Genomic DNA, 19208 nt, shown 5'->3' with positions numbered 1-19208 from the left:
ATTCTCCATGCAGAGAGATGCAAAGAGAAGCTTGGGCAAGAATGGGGGCAACATGAGATGCCGACATAGACCTGACTGCCTGCACCTGCCTTCCCACACCGTGGTCAGAAAAACAATGCATTTCCCTTTAAGCTTAAGTGAGCTTGAGCTTCAGGTGTCTGTTATTTGTACTGAAGGCGCCCTGACTCATGCTGCTGGTACTAGTTTGGGCTTTCTCAGAGGCCAAGAACTTTCTGGGCTGTCTTCCTAGTCCCAGTCCTGGTAATGCCTTTGCAGCTCACGATGGGTGGCCTCCAAGCTCCCATTTCTGCTCTGTGACCCTGTCCCCTCCCCCTGCCTGTTTCACTGACCCAAGGATAGTACTTGATTCAATCTGGACGTTCAAGTTTTGATCTGAGAGAGAAGTTGAGTGAGCAGAGCTCTGTGAGACATTGGCCTCTGAAGGGAGAGGAGGACACTCTCAAAGTCAACCTGGTTCTCGCCCTTCTTGAGACTGACCTTGACTCCACCATGTTGGATCCCATGAGCTCCTCAGTCCCTTCAAGGCTCTCTACCCTCTCTTTCTTCTCCCTGCCCCACCACCCCACCCTTCAGCTGTTGCAGCTGGTTTATTCTTCAAGCCAAAAAAACATGAAACTAAACACCAGCAAATTGTGGCTGGAAATCACTGGCTAGGATAGGAAAGATAAGATCTCAATAAAAATCAGCTTGAGGGCCTCCCTGGTGGCGCAATGGGTTAAGACACAACCTATGAAGATGTCCGCAGCCACTGCAGCACAAGTTCAATCCCCGGCCAGGGAGCTGACCCACATGGTGCAGCAGACCTCTCCTGTCTCCCCTGCTGCTCCCCTCAGCAGTGTATTTCAGTAGATCTGCCTGTTCTGGTGCCCACTTTGTCCAGTGAATCCTCTCACCACCACCCCGTACCTCTGGCCTGCACCCCAGTTCTTGTATGCATAAATAAATCTTTGGGAAAAAAAAAAAGACACCTTGAAGAGACAGAACTGATAAGGCCTGGGTGACTGTCAGGCTGTTGGGATGTGGTGTTAAGTAATTCACATGGTGATGTAACTGTCGCAGCCATTTAGCTCCAGAACTTTTCTCATCTTCCCAGCTGAAACTCTGCTCATGAACAGTGACTCCCATCCCCACCTGCCTGGCCACCAGCCTTCTCCTCTGTCTCTCTGAACCTAACCAGTGTAGGGACGTCATATCGATGGACTCATAGTATTTGTCCTCTGTGACAGGCTGCTTTCTCTTGGTGCCAAGTCCTCCAGGTTCATCCACACTGTAACCTGGGACAGAATATCCTTCTTTTTAAGGCTGAATCACAATCCGTTGAGTGGGTGGACCACGTTTTGTTTACCCTTTCCTTCCTCGATGGATATGTGGGTTGCTTCCACCTTTTGGCTATTGTGAATGATGTGGAAGCTATAAACGCATGTGTTCAAATATTCCCAGAGATAGTTTTTCAAAGCATTCATGGGATTTGAACCCGTAGCCAGGGCTGAGAATCATGGGTGCATGGCGGTTCCTGATGGTGAGGGGTGCAGAGGAGTTGTGCCATCTGAGTTGGCCCTGCTCTGACATGCTAATTACAGAGCTTGTGATATCAAGTCCCCCACAGCTTATACCTGTGCCTCTGCTGGTAGATGTAGAGACCCAGAAGGGCAACATAGGTTTTGTTACCTCAGTATCTCCCAATCTCACTCCAGGCCTGGCATACAACCAATGCATAACCCCGCCCACAATGCAAACCAATCACTCCCTCCTGCTACCAAAAACCATGTAGCTTCGCACTGGGCCAGGCTCTGGCTGGTGGCCCTAGAGGGGCTTGGGTCTGCACAAGGTCTGAGATCTTTATGAAGTAAATTCTGAGTGTAGGGGGCCTCCCTGGTGGTGCAGGGGGTTGAGCACAGCGCTGTGAAGCTGTCCACAGCCTCTGCAGTGCTGGTTCAATCCCCGCTGGCCACGGAGATACCCACATGGTGGGACAGACCTCTCCTGTCTCACCCGCTGCTCCCCTCAGCAGTATATTTCAGTCAGTCTGACTGTTCTGTTCCCTGCTCTGTCTCTGGTGAATCCCCTCACCCTCCCGCACATCTGGCCTGTACCCTGGTTCTTGTATAAATAAATAAATCTTAAAAAAATATAAAATAAATAAATTCTGAGAGTAAAGAGTCCCAGCGGTGGTGGTGGGACAGGAGCAGAGGTGCACTGGCCCCCAGCTCCAGCCTCTCCTGGGACAGGGCTCCCCAAAGAGGGACTGAACGAGGCTCCTGGCATCAAAACGACAGGTCTAACGGGCCTTCCCCACAAACACCTGCTTCTCCAAACCCATAACCCACTTTAAAGGGGAAGGGAAAACAAGCAGCTGTAATTCCCCAGGTGGGTTTTCTCTGCCCTCTATTCACATCATCCGCTCTACTTTCTCATATATATTTTGGTTTTAATTTTACCCTGAGTTCCCAAGACCATTTTTCATCGTTTCTAAAACCCACGGAAGTTATAAAAAGTAGCCCCAGATAAAAGAAATGCTAAATCACCCGGGAGAATTCGGCTTCCTTCCATATTTAAGTCTGTGGACATATTTGGAGATAACCTCTTTATACTGTGAGGTGTAGCTTATCCAGAAGTCCCCTCCCCTCCTGCCCCGCCAGCTGAGGCCATCAGGAGCCCTGGGGTGGGCACAGCAGGGATGAGCCTCCTCTGCAGGGAGGCCAGGGACACTGGCCCCAGATGCTCCTGGGGCGATTTCAAGATCTGGGCCCCTTTCGCCGAGTCTGGGCCAGGACTGGGGTGCGGAGGGGGCAGGGGACAAAGAGGCAGAGTCGGATCTTGCCTTTAGTTAAAAGTTGGATATTTTGTTCATCTTGGATACTATTTGCATTAATTTGGAGCAAAGAAAAGGGTGCATTCAAATCACTGCTCTCGACTCCACTGTTTGCCACACGCGAGGCCTCCACCCTAGACGCTAAGGGCTCAGCACCTCCCTGCTTTCCGCGGAGTCAGGGTTTGTACTTTTAAGATGAAAGGGGGCGCGGGGCTGAATTGTGGAGTGTTCCCTGAAGCCCTAGGCCCGTCCTCTGGGCTTCCTCCCCGCTGGATCTTGGCCTCTACCTTTTTGACCTACTCTCCCCCAAACCTGCTCCCTTTTCCCCTCTCCTCCCCCTTGCCAGCCAATAGAGGCCCCAGAAAGAGCCCCACATGGTGGGGGGGGGTTCTTCCCTCCCAGGTCTGGTCTAGCCCCGTTTCTGCGTTCACACTGAGGGCACATTAGCGGGGAACAATCTCTCTCTGCAGTCCTTCTCAACACAATGCTGAACCAGGGCCGCTCTGCTCTGGCACTGCAAGGCAGTGGACCGCCCCAGACAAGTGCTCAGAGGCCACGTGACCTGGGGTACCCCGCCTCCAAGGAGACCATTCCTAATGTGGCAAAATGCAGACTTTCCAACACAGAGGCGTCTCCCTGGGTGCACCCCTGGGACAGCGCAAAGAAAATGAGCTCTGATTCTGGGGGCCCTTGTCCTGTGAGGCCAGCTGAGGCCCTGCAACTTCAGGTCCTGCTCTGTGGGGTCTGAAGCAGGGCATTGCGGCCACGCCATCACCCCCCCAGCCCTACCCCGGCATGTCTCCTGGCACTGCCGGGTTTACAGCAGCAAACCCACATGAAAACAAAGGACGTGGGCCTCCATCACCGTGCCAGCCGACCTTCAGCCTAGCCCAGCTCAGCCTCCTGGGCAATGTCTTGAAGCCTCATTCCTGGTATTAATCACTGGCTGGCTGGGGGACATCATCGCACAGGCAAATAGCCCCAGAACACGCACCCGAGGCGCGCACTGACACGTGGCCCCGACTCCAGCCCAGCAAGCCCCGACACGAAGCCTTACCAGCACGGTGTGCATCCCGGTGTAGAGTCGGCTGAGACACACCAAGGCGGAGAACACCACGGCCAGCACCAGGCCCAGGGCGAAAGGGTACTGCGGGGCGGAGAGAATGGGTGGAAGGAGGTGAGACTGTGCTGCAGGGGCCACCTGCCAGGGAACGGCGCGCCCCAACACCCCCAACCCCAGAGGCTGCGCTGGATCCCGCGTCCCTGGACCAGCACTGGATGAGCAAACAGGGCAACCCAAGGCGCGAGGAGGGGAGGGGGTCTGAGGATGCTGTACAGAAGCAAACATGCAACTAAGACTTGTGACGGGGCTGCTGAGCTGGCAGGTTTAGAGGACTATATAACGTCCTGATGTCTATCTACTTTTAAGTAAAATTTATGAAACACTGGGTATTGAGCAAGGGACAAGGTGGGCAGGCAGGGCTGGCACCTGACTTCCCCAGCCATTGCCTGTCACATGCTGAGGTGACAGAGCCTGGGAACAGCCAGCTCCTCAAAGCAGCCCCAGACAATGGGCCCGGCTAAGAAGGGGCCTGTTCATGGGCAGATGTCAAGGCCGAAGTCCAGGGGTTATGAAATCTCCACAGCTGCTGGTGGGGAACCGCTGCAGCCGGAGGACCTGGGCTAGTGCTGAGTCACTTGAGGAACATACGGGTACTCTGGACCTGAGCTGCAGGTACAGATGCGATTCGTGGCCTTTCTCGGGGATGGGAAAAGAGTACAGACCACAGAGTAGTGCCTATCTTCTGCAAAGCACAGGCGGCCCCTGCCTCCTTGACTCTTCACAGGGCCCCAGAGGTAGGTTCAATTCCTGGCCCCATCTATAGTCAAGGGCACCTTTAACTTGATGGTAAGTCACATTCGTCTCGAACTTGAGCAGCAATCTGCACCCCCATCACCCACCACCTTCAATCCTCCCCACGGAAGCTGCGGCTCAGACAGGGAAAAATTCCCCTCTGTGACAGAATCTGAGGGCAAGTCCACGGTGTGTCCCCTGCAACGTGTGACTACATCACCATGTAGGTTGTAGGTCTTTTCTTAAATTTTACCAGTAGATCTCAGATTTTCATTTAAGGAAAAGCTCTAGAATTTCATGAATGCATGCAATCAGAAATTAAAGTTTGGGCATGAGCTTCAACATATGTAAGTGAGCCTGTATTTAGAGTTGCTTAGAGCAAATGACATAAATAGTTCAATATATTGATCATTAGAACTTGATAGGAAAGAGGCATGCAGACCTCGCCTGCTGCCTGCTGCTCCCCTCAGCAGTGTACTTCGGTCCTTCTGCCTTCTGCCTGCTCTGCTCCCAGCTCTGGCTCTGGTGAAGTCTCTCACCCCCCCCGCACTTCTGACTGTACCCAGTGCTTGTATTAATAAATAAATAAATCTTTAAAAAAAAAAAAACCTTTATAGGAAAGAAGTCTGTGACAGTCTGGGCCTTATGAAAATGGCTGTATCTCTTTTCAGAGGGGAGAGGTGGAAAGAATTTTTAAGAAAGACCAGGAAACACAGAAATGAGTATATAGGGGAACTCCCTGGACCTAGGGGTTAAGTCTCAACGCTATCACCGCTACAGCCTGAGTTTGATCCCCAGCCAGGGAGCTGACCCATATGCGTAGCAGACCTCTCCTGCCTCACCCGCTGCTCCCCTCAGCAGTGTATTTCAGTAGATACGCCCCTTCTGTTCCCCACTCTGTCTCTGGTGAATCCTCTCACCCCCACAACTCTGGCCTACACCTTAGTTCTTCTATGCACCAAAAAAAAAAAAAAAAAAAAAAAGTATATGAAGGATGATGATGAATTTTTTGCTGCTGTTTTCCTGAACAATATCCTCATGCTTACAGGTCCCTCTGGATGGGGGAGCAGCCCCTGGGGTTGGGCCCACCATGACACAGCACAGCTCAGAGCTCTGCCTCAAACTAGACAGATGCTAGGAGGGAGTGCAGAGGTTTTTTTCATGCTGGAGTGACATTTAAGTAAGTCACAACAATTATATACTTAGTCGGACATACTCCTGAGAGCTGCCCCTACCCCAGTCAGGAAAGTGAGGTCTAGCTCCAGGTGACAGAGGAAGAGCCAGGACCCAAGACTTATCCTGTCCTCCTCCAGAGCCACATCAGGCTGACACTCCTATCTCTGCCCCACTGCAAATAGTACCCGTCCCCCTAGGTTTCTGGGGTGAAGGGGCAGGGAGAAAAATGACTGTCATTCACATATAAGTCAGCTTGGTTCATAGTAATGAAATCTTCCAGAGGGTAAAGGTAAAATGCATGACACTGCACACAAATTTAGTGCAAGAGTTCTCAACTCGGAGAAACACAGCCTGGCTGCAGTAACAATAGTTGACTTTTAAACCGTCTTACTATAATTGGCATCTAAGCAGATATTAATTGAAATTCTTTCATTTTCAACATTTATTAATCTGTCATTTAGACAGTTTTCTAGAAAACATGGGAGGGATTATTTCTAATGGCAGAGCTCCAACCAGGGGCGGAGTCATCCTTGGGGGCTAATTTGGGGCGCAGACTCTTTTCTGCCCCTGAGTCAGGTGTCTAGCAGAAGGATTTGGTGGGATCATCTCACCCTGGAGGGTCATTTACTAGGATCACAAACTACTCGTGTCTGAGGCCAACAGGATGACATGCTAGTTCAAGTGCTGTCTAGTCGGGTGGCTCAGGGAGAAAACGCTCCTAGAGATGGGGGGACACCTTCCCTGGTCCCCTGGAATGGCCATGTTATGTGTCTTATGCTGCTGTCTGTGAACAGTGTCTACTTCTCAGGCACAATTGGATGTAGATGCTGATTTAGACGGTCACTTTATAGGTGAGGAAATTTTCACTGGTGGCCCAAGAGGCTCAGTTCCCTTTAGCCTTTATTTCCTGAACCTCAAAGCCTCTCAAAGCAGTTTATTTATTCATTTTTGAAAAGATTTTATTTAGTTATTTTGCATAGAATAACTGGGGTGTAGACCTAGAGGTGTAGGGGTAGGAGGGTTCAAACAGAGACAGAGTGGGGAGCAGAACAGGAGGATCCACTGAAACACACTACTGAGGGGAGCAGCAGATGAGACAGGAGAAGTCTGCTGTTCCCTGTGGGTAGCTCCCTGGCTGGAGATCGAACTTGTTCTGCAATGGCTGGGGAAAGCTTCCTAGTGCTAAGATTTAACCCCTTGTACCACCAGGGAGGCCCCTATACCACATTTTCTTTTAAAACTGATTTTATTTTTGAAAGTTGAATATTTGAGGGAATATAGTGGGGAAAGAGGGTGACAGACTATGTTGATGAAAGGGCTGAGGAGCAGAGCAGGCAGATCTACTGAAACACACTGCTGAGGGGAGCAGAGGGCGGGACAGGAGAGGTCTGCTGCGCCATGTGGGTCAGCTCCCTGGTGGGGATTGAACTCAGGCCTCTGCAGTGATAGCACTGAGACTTAACCCCTAGGCCACCAGGGAGGCCCCTCAAAGCAGTTTTAAAGGAAAATTCTGAAGCAGAAGCTGGTTTTGCTGCCTTACTCTATGGGATAGTGTTAAGGGGGAGAGTCAGGCGGCCTTACCTGGTACCTGTCCATTGTTGAGATGAGGAGCGTGAAGGAAATAGCAGTGGCCGCCATGGCGTGGGTAGACGGCATCCCGAACTCAGCCATGATCCTCTTTTCCAGCTTTACCACAGGAGGTGAGAATGGGCGGGGCCACTTCAAGATATCCTTGGCCACCTGGCCCACATACATCACCAACTGCAAAACCAAAGCACTGAGGTGAGCCTGACCAAAGAAGCAAAATACAAGCACCCCAGAATGCATGAGCTTATTTTTGGATTCTCTGTTGGCTGAAATCCCAGTTACCTATTGGGGAAGCCTTGCAGGATATTTCAGTTGATAAAAAGAGAAAGAGACCTTTTGGATTCCACAGGACATTAACACATTTATTTATTTATTTTAAAATTATTTATTTATTTATGCATATAAGAACTGGGGTACAGGCCAGAGGTGCAGGGGGTGAGAGGATTCACCAGAGACAGAGTGGGGAGCAGAACAGGCAGATCCACTGAAATACACTGCTGAGGGGAGCAGTGGGCAAGACAGGAGAGGTCTGCTGCACCATGTGGGTAGCTCCCTGGCCGGGGACTGAACTCATGCTGCAGTGGCTGCAGATTGCTTCATATTGCTGTGCTTTAATCCTTGCACCACCAGGGAGGCCCCTGGACATTAACACACTTAGTCACACATTTAAGACTCACCTCCTCATACATGTGCCTGGCACTGCTATAAGAGCTTACAAATATTAACTCACTTGATCCAGGAACACCTATAGGCTGCAGACCCATCTGACAGACAAGTAAGTGATCGTACACAGTCAGGGCCAGAAATGACTGGATTCAGGGCCTCCCTGGTGATGCAAGGGGTTAAGACACAACCTATGAAGCTATCCATGGCCACTGCAGCACAAGTTCAATCCCTGGCCAGGGAGCTACCCACAGGGTGCAGCAGACCTCTCCTGTCTCCCCCACTGCTCCCCTCAGCAGTATATTTCAGTCAGTCTGCCTGTTCCGTTCCCCACTCTGTCTCTGGTGAATCCTCTCACCTCACCCCCTGGCCTGTACCCTAGTTCTTATATGCATAAATAAATATTTTTTTTAAAAAAAGCAGAAGGCAGAAATCAGAGTGACCTTTCCATGCCCTCAGGAGATGACCGACTGCGAACAGCAGGCATCATCATTTTATCAGTGTGCTCTGGGGTTGGACAGTCTCATAATCTGTTATGAAGAAGGGGGCTGTTTACTCAAAGTGTAGCCTAAAGATGGGCAGTCTTAACATGCAGAATCTCAGGTGCCAGCCTGCACCTGCTGAAGGGGACACCCATTCTCCAGAGACTCCCAGGCAGCTCCGGTGGCTGGAGAACGTGAGAAGAGTCGTTTTCCTCTGCCCACCCCACAGGCCACTTTGTCATGGGCTCTCATCACAAACCTTCTCAGCTCACCACGACCCTATCAACCTCACTCCAGCTTTATTTAGCTCATGATGGATGGCGTTACCTTGCTTTGGAACAAAGTCCACTATGAAGGACTATTTCACAGTGATGTCGATTAGTCAGCCAGAATGCTTGAGGGGTTCCCACATTCTGGGCTTGCTTTTGACAGGGAGATGTGAGCAGGACTCCAGCAGACTCAGAAGCTCAAAACACTGCCCCAGAGGCACTGAGGGTTGGGTTTGCAATCTCTGCTGCCACTTTGCTCTGAGTTAAAAACCAGGACCCTCGCCCAGCAGGCAAAAGCCACAGGCTTTAAAGCTTCAGTGAGAATCACTCTGCATTCACAGACTGCTAATCAGACTTTGAAATTTAACCTCTTTAACATCCCCTTCTTACCAGGAACTACTGCCTTGGAAACCAGCTCCCTCTTTTCTATTTCGGCCTCCCTCCTGTGAACCTATAAAAACCACACCAAACAGACAATTGTCCAGGCCATTAAAATACTGGCCGATATTGTTGACTACCAGGAATTTCTCAGTGCTGCTGGCAATGCATTGCTCAAGCCTGCCCCTTCCCCACCCAACAGCTTAAACATTACAGGCATAATGACGAATTCTGGCTTGCTCAAAAATACTTAAAATCCCCAGACAGGAAACCTTAAAATCATAAAGTGAAGACAGACTGGGCAACGGTCATTCTGACAAAATTTAATCTTGAAGCTCAGGAGTGCCTTAGACGTCATTTATATTTCACCTTCTATATGTGAAGGACTTCTATGTATGACAGTTGTTTTTATCATTGCAAAGTACTACCACAGCTAAACATGGTTTCCGACCGCTAAATCCCAAGTAACAATGGCTGGAACTACAGGCTTTTGAAGAAGAGAAAATCATGAGAACTTTATTTTTCCAGTCTGGGGTAGAGTACCCCTCAAGGGTGCCGAGTCCTGGCACTGCTGCTGGGATGAGATGCACCCAACCCCATATGAGGATCCTGTTCTTGGGTGGGGAAAACAACCACAGCAGCAGCAGATCTCATTATCATGCAACTATGCTTTGCAGACAAATGAGCACCCAAATTCTCTGGGTATATTCGCAGAGAGACAGACTGTGATTCAGCCTGAGGGGAGCACTGGGGTGAAGGATTAAAGGAAAGTTGGGGAGAGAGGCACCAGGCTACAAGAACAGCATAAGCAGAGGCTTGATAAGTGATGTGGGTGGTGAATAGTGGGGACCTGCCAGGGGTTCAGGAACACAGAGCCGGAGGCACCCCACTGCACACCTTTAGAGTGGCCAGTATGGGGAGGACTGGTCCTCCTGGGTGGCGGGAGGCTGGGAGCCCTGGGAACTCGTCTACACCACTGGAGTAGATGCAAAATGGCATGGTCGCTTTGGAGGCCAGTTTGGCCATTTCTTTAAAAAGTTAAACATATACTTTCCAAAGCAAAGATGGGCATGCCACTCCTAGGTATTTATCCTGGAAGAATGAAAGCTGAAGGCGTAGAGCACACAGAGATACATAGGAATGTTCACAGCCACCTCTTTTTAATAGCCTCAAACTGGAAACAACCCAATTTCCACCCACAGGTCAAAAGGTAAACAAACTGCGATACAATTGCACAAATGAACACTTTTCAGCAACAAGAAGTAAACTATCGCTACATGCTTCTTCATTAATCACGCTCAAAGAAGAAATCAGACCAAAACCAAACCAAAACCTGGTTCTACAGGATTTCCTGTATATAAAATTCTTGAAAATAAAAATGACTTTATAGGACAGAAAGCAGGCCAGTGGTTGCCATACCAGATAAGGACGAGGAAACCTTGGAGGGTGATGGACATCTGTGTTAATTATGGTGATGCTTCTAGGAGTAGGTTCATATTTCAAAATGTGTCAAATTGTACATTTTAAATATGCGCAAACTAAAAATATACACTTTAAATGAGTATATAGTGTGAATTATACCTCAAGATATCTGTTAATTTGTTAAGTTTAATGTCAATTCACATTGCAAAAAAGTGTTGTCTTACCCAGCCCTAGCCTGCATGACTTATAAACAGACATTTCTTACATGCTGGAGGATGGAAAGTCCAGGGTCAAATTGCCAGATTTAGTGTCTGGTAGGAACCCGCTTTCTGGGTCAAAGTGGGGCATCTTCTCAATTGTGTCTTCACACAGCAAAAGGGGTGAGGGCGCCCTCTAGGGTCTCTTACATAAGGGCACTAATCCCATTCATGAGGGTTCCACCCCCATGACTAAAGCATCGTCCAAAGACCACACTTCCTAATACTATTACCTTGGGTATTAGGTTTCAACATTTTATCATTTTAAATGTTCTGAAATTTGAGGAGCAAATGAGTGAGGTGGACAATGAGACACCAAGGTGAAGGGAATCTGGGTCTTTAGCCCACTTGGAGGTTCTAGGAAGAGCCCGGATCTGCATGTCTGGTAAATCCCTCTGATATCCTGGGCAGAGTGAAGACATCAAGACTAGAAGGAAGGACATCCTTTAAGAGAATATTGAAAAAACCAGGTGAGTGATCAAGGTGTGATTCAGGTTAGCAGAAATGGGGCAAAAAACAGATTTTCAAAATGTTTTTTTTTGTAGAAGAATGTTGACCAGGTTTCTAAGTGCAGGAGAATGGCAGATAGATGGAGTATGACCCAGGGGCGATCTTGTTTGTGGCAGTGCTTTCTAAGTTGAGAAGAGCTAACACATGGGTCTTTAAAAGAGATGTGTGGTTTCCCAGCAACACACTTGGCTTGCTCGGGGTTGTCGGCACCCCTGACATTTGGAGGGGAAGAGGTCAAGGACATGATGCCTTGCAACGCCCAAGACAATGCTGCTCCATGAACACTGTTCTTTGTGTCTGACGATACTCAGGTGTTCAGCCTGACGTGTAATGAACTTACTTGTAATCTGCTGAACTGAGCAGCTAACTCTGTTCTACAAGTAAACACCAAATATTTTTGTGCAAGGTTTGACTACATAGAGAAGTTTCACAATTACTGTGTAAACCAAGGGAAGACTGAATTTTGGCTTTTTGTGAACTTTATCAAGAATTGTTCATCATGTGGGAAACTGGGTCACGAACAGCAATGCTGTTTATTTGTTGTATTTGAGATTCTCATACAACACACCTGTGTCCCAGCCACTGCAGCTGGCACTCTTAGGGCATTGATAGGCTTGAGGAGCCTACAAGCCTAGGAAATATCCTAAAATGTAAACATGACCCAGCACTTGCTTATTTTAAAACTTATCTTTTCATTATAAGGCATTTATCTTTTTGTTACTTAGGTGAGATAGTCATATTAGCTATGAATGGCATTTAAAGAATGTAAAAGGAGTATTACCCTTAGAATATAAAAGAAGGGGCTATTTTGCTAAGTCTAGGAGGTAAGATACAAAAGAGTATGAATTCATTTATAGTCATTCCCCCTTGTCCTTGGTTTCGCTTCCAAGGTTTCCATTATTCTCAATCACAGACAGAAAATATTATACACAGTTAAGATATTTTAAATATGTGCAAACTAAAAATATACACTTTTATTACAGCACATGGTTATAATTGTTCTATTCTATTGTTAGGTGTTGGTAATCTCTTACTGTACCTAATTTCTATTTTTTTTAAGATTTATTTATTTATTTATACAAGCACTGGGTACAGTCAGAAGTGCGGGAGGGTGAGAGAATTCACCAGAGCCAGAGCGGAGAGCAGAGCAGGCAGAAGGACTGAAGTACACTGCTGAGGGGAGCAGCGGGCAGCAGGAGAGGTCTGCACGCCATGTGGGACCCTCACCCAGCAGCCGGGGATTGAACCGGCGCTGCAGAGGCTGCGGGCAGCCTCGCAACCCAGCGTTCAACAGCTGCACCACCTGGGAGGCCCTGTGCCTAATTTCTAAATTAAGCTTTTATCATATGTATGTGTATACAGGAAAACATAGAAGATACGGAGTTTGGTACCATCTGCTGTTACAGGGACCCATGGGGGGCCTTGGAACATATCCCTTACAGATAAAGGGAGACCACTGTAAAGGAAGTATCTAGAACAGGCAAATCCATAGAGGCAAAAAGTAGATATGTGTCTACCAAGGACTTGGAGACCACAGGTCTGAATTCAAGATGTCAGCAGGGACACCTCCCTGGAGGCTCTTGAGCAGAGTTCTCTTTGCCTGTGGTGGCCGCAGGCCCTCCCGAACTTGAGGCCTTGTCTCTGCAATCTCTGCGTCCTCCTCTTCCCTTCCTCTCCTCCTGTTCTGTCTCAACTGTCCCTCTGCCTTCTCTTGAAAAGAAACTTGTCTTTGGATTTAAGGTCGTTGTGGGTAACTCCGAAATGTTCCTCTATCTCAACATCCACGACTTCATTACATCTGCAAGAATCCGTTTTTCCAAAAAAGGTAATGCTCCTAGATCCCAGGGGCTAGGAGACAGATATATCTTTTTGAAGGCTGCCATTCAACCCACTGTATTCAGTAACTATTTAGTGAGTGAATTAACATTGGACCAGTTACTGTGCTGGCTTGAAGAACACCCTGGAGAACAACATAGACAAGATACTTGCTCTCATTGGGCACATGAATCAAAATGCTAGCAGAAAGTGTGCTTAGCTTTCTTTCTTTTTCTATGCTTAGCTTTGTTTTATTGGGCCAATAAAACAGCATCATTACACAAAAAAAGGAGGTACTGAACCTGACAGAATCAAAAGTCTAAGATAATAAAAACATTACTCTAGACCGTTAACATCACATGGCATTAGGGAATTGCAAATTTAAAACAATGAGATATCATTATACACCTATTAGAATGGCCAAAATGCCAAACACTGACTATACTGAATCCTGGTGAGGATGTGGAGCAACAGTTCAGGAACTCTCTTTCACCGCTGGCGGGAATACAAAATGGTACAGATACTTGGAAGATAGTCTGGTGGCTTCTTATAGAACTAGGCCTGCGCGCACTGCCTGACCCCACAATCACACACCTTAGCATTTACCCATAAGTAGTTGAAAATTTAAGGAGCACAAAAACATGCATGTGGATGTTTATGTCAGCTTTATTTGTAATTGCCAAAATTTAGAAGTGACCCAAACATCCTGCATTTAAGGATCTAGCCACTGTGATACACCTGGACAGTGGACTATGATTCAGTACTAAAAGAACTGAGTTTCCAAGTCATAAAAAGACATGGATGAATTCTAAATGCAGATTGCTAAATGGAAGCAGCCAGTCTGAAAAGGCCACATATTGCACAATTCCTTTTATGTGACATTCTGGAAAAGTTCAAACTATGGAGACACAGAAAGATCAATGGCTTCCAGGATTTGAAGGGAGGGTGGGATGAAAAGGTAGAATGCAGATTTTGAAGGCAATGAAATTCTGTAGGACACTATAATTGCGAATACACATCATACATTAGTCTACACCGACAGAACACACCACACTGAGCGTGAACCAGAATGTTCTTTAGGTGGACTTTAGGTGACAATGACATGTCCACGTACGATTAGGGATTGTAGCCAAGGTACCATTCTGGTGGGGGGGGGGTGTCGTAGTGGGGGAGACTGTGCATGCATGGGGGCAGCAACTAGATGGGAACTTTCTCTACTTTCTATCCAATTTTGTTATAAATCTAAAACTGCTCTGAGAAATAGTCTATTAAAGAGTTGTAAGGCAGAAGAGAACTATCTCTCTATTTAGCAGTTAGTGTAATGATTAACTCAATATGACTGTCCTAAAGGGAGGACTTTACTCTGTATTGTTGAAAGACCAAATTAAGTTCCATCATTCATCATGGTCCTTTGGGCTGAGGCCCCGAAGGTCTATCTGTAAAGGAGAAATCCACCAGGAGGCAAGCAATTATAGATCATTAATGCCTTAACAGACTGGCTGGTGTTCCTGTGAAGTGCTGGAGCCAGGAGCCTTTCTCAGTGAGGAACTAGGCTATTTTCTTCTTTTCTGAGTACAGGGTGAAGGAAATATACAAGTGGAAAGAACACCCAGTTCTCCCCAAAGTCTTAAGCAGACCAAGATTTTTCTAGCAAATCAATTCTGTCAACATAAAACACGTCCTCCCAGTGCTGGGAGAGCGTCTAGCCTGGAGTGTGCCCTTAATGAAGGACTCCCCTGGGCCAGCAGGGGAGCCAGCACTACCTCTCAGTGTGGTGGCCCTTTTTAGCTAGTACAATTCAAAATGACAACTTGTCTAATGCATCTCTGATGAATAGGAGCTTATCCTTTATATTAGTATAAATAAAAACCTAAATAGTTCAGAAAATAGAAGAGCTTGAAATAACACTACTAGTAAAGCAGCCACAGGAAGAAGAAATGACAAAGTGACTCATTCATTTATTTTCTACCCTGGGTTGCTGGCTGCTCCCTCTGTGATCTTCTCACTCTAGGCATCTTCATCTCCATGGTGTGAAGGCTCTAGCATTATTATAATAAAAGCTAAGAACTCTGCAGGATGGGGAAAAACTAAGAGACTCTTCTCCAATCACACCCCCTAGCACACTCCCACACACACATTTTGATAAACTCTAACATGTTTTTTTCTTTGGTGATAATCACCTGGAGAACTTCCAGGGTAAGTGTCGGGCTAGCAGCAGTGTGACATCCCCCAAGGGGTGGAAACACTGCGAATCAGTGGGATTTAGTCTATCCATGGAGTTATTTTTTAAAAGTCAGGGATTCTTCATTTCATCCTTTAACTTCAGAGACTAGAGAATGACGAGATATAACCCAAAGACCAGAGAACCTCTACTTGTTTCTTGCTCTGTACAAATTATGCTCATTCTCCTTCATAGGTTAACAACAGAATGATTTGGATGAAGATATCAGACACCCAACCACCCCACTCTTGCATATACCCCAGAGACTTGAAAAAGGTCCCCACAGAAACTTTTACATGCATGTCCCTAACCTCATTCTTCATGACAGCCAGAAAGTTGAAATAACCCAGGTCAGCTGGTGGACTCATCAACAAAAAGTGTTCCATTCTCACAACTGAGGATGGAATCTGACCATAAAATGCAATGAAGCAACACCTGCAACATGTATGACCCTTGGAAGTGGCATGTGACATGAAGGGAGTCAGCCATAAAGAGGGCAAACACAGAATGATTCCACTTCTCTGGAACGTTCCAAACAGGCAAATCCACACAGACAGGCGAGTGGCTGCCTAAGGCTGGTGAAGGGGAATGGGTCTGAGAGCTAAGAGTAAGGGAGTTCCATTCGGGAAGATGAAAATCTTCTGGGGTTACATAATGGTGAGAGTTGCACAACCTCTTGCGTATACTACAAGCCACTGAATTGTATCCTTTGACGGTGTGAATATTACGGTATGTGAATTACATCCCAATGAGTAAGAGAAACTTGACATAAAGGGGTCCTAAAATACCTCTTCCTGGTGTCCACGATGCCCTTTTCCCCAAAATGTTATTGGCCAAAATGTCTTCAAATACTGAGTCAAGAGAAGCAGCTATGAGACAATGTTCTATTCAAAAGTCCAGCCCAGCTCAGGCCCCACGCCACAGGGCTCTGAGGAGGGGCCCACACAGTCACAGAGGAAGGAGCTGAAAACTCTACCAACTTGAAACCCTCAATATGGGATACGTTTAAAGAGGATTTTTGAACTGTGGAGATTTTGCAAATCAACAATTTTACAAAAAAAAAAAAAAAAAAAATAGGGGAGTGACTGCGGCCTGTGATTTTGTTTACTTAGCATTCTTTTTTTTCCTCCCTGGAATACACAGGCTCTGTGGTCTCCTATTTGCCTTCAGGGAATGAATTAAAAGCAGTTCTTTGTTATGCTTATTTGGGAATATTCTAGAGACGACTGCTTACCATGCAGTGTGAAAAGTTGTCTTCCATTGATGAATGTCCTCTGTTACTTGTGGCATGATTTTTATTTACTTTTTGAAATTCAGAGCCCTTTTACAGCATGTGTCATGTGGGCTGGGCTGGGGGGGGGGGCGGGTGGTGAGGGTGAATCACTGGGAGAAGCTATTGTAATTTCAAACTAATAGAATTTCATTCCATGCCTGAGGCACCAAAACAAAGAAATTATAGAGAAAACACCATAAATCACAGAAGACTATCAGGAAACTGGTCTTTACACATTCCAGGTTCTATAAAAATGGAGATAAAGTAGCTGGAGCACCAAAAGGAGGTGAGAAAAAGAAAACAATTAAGTTACAATATTTTCTTGCTCTTTCTAATGCTCCACTTTTTTTCTCAAGCTCAGATCAGCTGCTAAAATTTTGGAGGACAAACACTCATGGTACAAAGATCAGTGTCACAGATGTATACATATCTTTAGAAAGTTATTTCAAACCAGCTGAGCTTTCTTTTCATTATTAAGGAGTTGGAGTCAGCAATAATATTTGTGCGTGACTTGTTCTCCCCCAGACATAAGCGTTATTTATTTTAATGTTCATATTGTTCCTATTTTACAGATTAGGAAAAGGAGGCTTTGAGAAAATTAGTATAATCAGTGTAAAGAAATTGCATTTACATTTCTTTTTCTGATTCTAAATCCTATGATTTTCACACCATACCCACCATCTAGTATCTGAGAATAGATAGTTACCCTCAAATTGCCCAAGTCTGCGCACCCATCTCATCAGATCCACGTAAAGCTGAACAGAGCTCACTTAATGGGCCTTAGAGCTTAGAGGTGAAGATGTGACACTTAATGAGAAAAACCCAAACTCTCATCTGCCCCATCTTTGGTGCACAGCAGAAGGCTGGGAACAAGTGTCCTCTGCTCCCCTGTGGGTAAGTGTCACATCAAAATGATGCCCATGAAGGGATGGGTGTCTTCAGGCCTAGAAATGTAGAGTCCAGACAAAAAAAAGAGACTTTCCTTTTCATGTTTAAAACCCATGGAGGGCCTCCCCGGTGGCGCGGTGGTTGAGCGCTGGGTTACGAAGCTGCCCGCGGCCTCTGAGGCGCCGGTTCCATCCCCGGCTGCTCCCCGGCCACCGGAGGAGGGTCCCACATGGCGCGCAGACCTCTCCTGCCGCCCGCTGCTCCCCTCAGCAGTGTGCTTCGGTCCTTCTGCCTGCTCTGCTCCCCGCTCTGGCTCTGGTGGATTCTCTCACCCTCCTGCGCTTCTGACTGTACCCAGTGCATGTATAAACAAAACAAACAAACAAAACTAAATAAATAAAACATGCCTCTATTAAAAAATAAATAAATAAAACCCATGGAGCTCTCTCAGCTCCTTTCCACTCAACAGGAGCCTCACCTCTCTTTGTGGTGCCAGTTACCACCCACGGTGACGGTAAACATTGGATTAAATGGATTGGCTGTGTTGGGTGCCTACTCACCAGGCTGCTTCCACACTGGGGACTGTGGCTCTCAGTGATCCATCCATTCCTTTGTCTCAGTAACATGGACCAGAGGTTCGGAACTATTCTACCCATGGCAGATCAACGGTACTGTCAAGGCTGAGAAAGCTTATAGACAATGGAATTCCACTAAATTAAAATTAAGCAAATCTCTCAATTCACTCTGGCCGTTTTCCCTTGTTTAACCATCTTTCACCAAAGTCCCCACAACTATCATGTGTGTCCTTCGAGGGCACCAAGCACCCAGGAAACCCCATAAGGATGGCAAAAGGAAGGTCTACCTGTCCCTTTCTCATAGCCCTGGTCATTCCAGTGGCATCTGAGGAAGTATTTGTCTTAAAAATGTGGGTCATGTTGGATCAAGAAGATGTGGTCCATATACACCATGGAATATTACTCAGCGATCAAAAAAGATAAACTCATGCCATTTGCAGCAACATGGATGGAGCTGGAAGGGATCATGCTCAGTGAAATAAGCCAAAAAGAAAAAGAAAAATTCCGGATGGTCTCACTCATAGCAGGAATCTAGAAAACCTAAATAAGGGACGAGAAAAAAACCTATTTATAATAAAGTAAAAATCAAAATCAACAAGCAACTATAAACCAGAGACACACTATGGAGCGGGGAGGAGAGAGTAGAATCAAAACAAGGGGGGTGGGAATTGTATGGGGACTACAACCAAGACGAAAATGCACACATTGTGCAAAAATGAAAAAATGACGTAAAAAATACATGAAATTTAAGAAATTTAAATAAAATTTAAAAATGTGGGTCATGAAAGCAAGTGTTTTTTATCTGTCCACTCCCACCTCCACCATCACCAAAAATCTAAACTTTTCACAAGAACAACTCTACAGACTGAAATATTTGGATTTTTGAAATGTAGCTCATCATTTTTTCTGGGAAAAAATTCAGTTAGAAAAAGCGCAGGTGTCATTCAAATGGAATTCAGACTTAGTCTGTCTTGAAATCTCTCTAGCTTTGGGCAGCGTCTCAT

The 19208-nt window shown here is 46.6% G+C and overlaps 1 protein-coding gene across 1 annotated transcript in view; it reads right to left on the bottom strand.

Annotated features, from left to right (window-relative positions):
- SGPP2 (sphingosine-1-phosphate phosphatase 2) overlaps window positions 1-19208 on the bottom strand; it is a 65927-nt gene that overhangs the window by 22089 nt on the left and 24630 nt on the right. The window contains exons 3-4 of the mRNA XM_037524132.2: window positions 7446-7625; window positions 3891-3980 (exon numbers count right to left, since the gene is read on the bottom strand). Of these exons, the coding sequence (XP_037380029.1) occupies window positions 3891-3980; window positions 7446-7619 (264 nt within the window). The 5' untranslated portion in view covers window positions 7620-7625. The remainder of the gene's footprint in view (window positions 1-3890; window positions 3981-7445; window positions 7626-19208) is intronic.

This window comes from Talpa occidentalis, unplaced genomic scaffold (genome assembly GCF_014898055.3).
Source record: "Talpa occidentalis isolate TD23 unplaced genomic scaffold, MPIMG_talOcc4v2.1 talOcc4.3, whole genome shotgun sequence".
Taxonomy (NCBI): domain Eukaryota; kingdom Metazoa; phylum Chordata; class Mammalia; order Eulipotyphla; family Talpidae; genus Talpa; species Talpa occidentalis.
The sequence above is the reverse complement of the archived record's forward strand: the minus strand, read 5'-3'. Positions and strand labels throughout refer to the sequence as shown.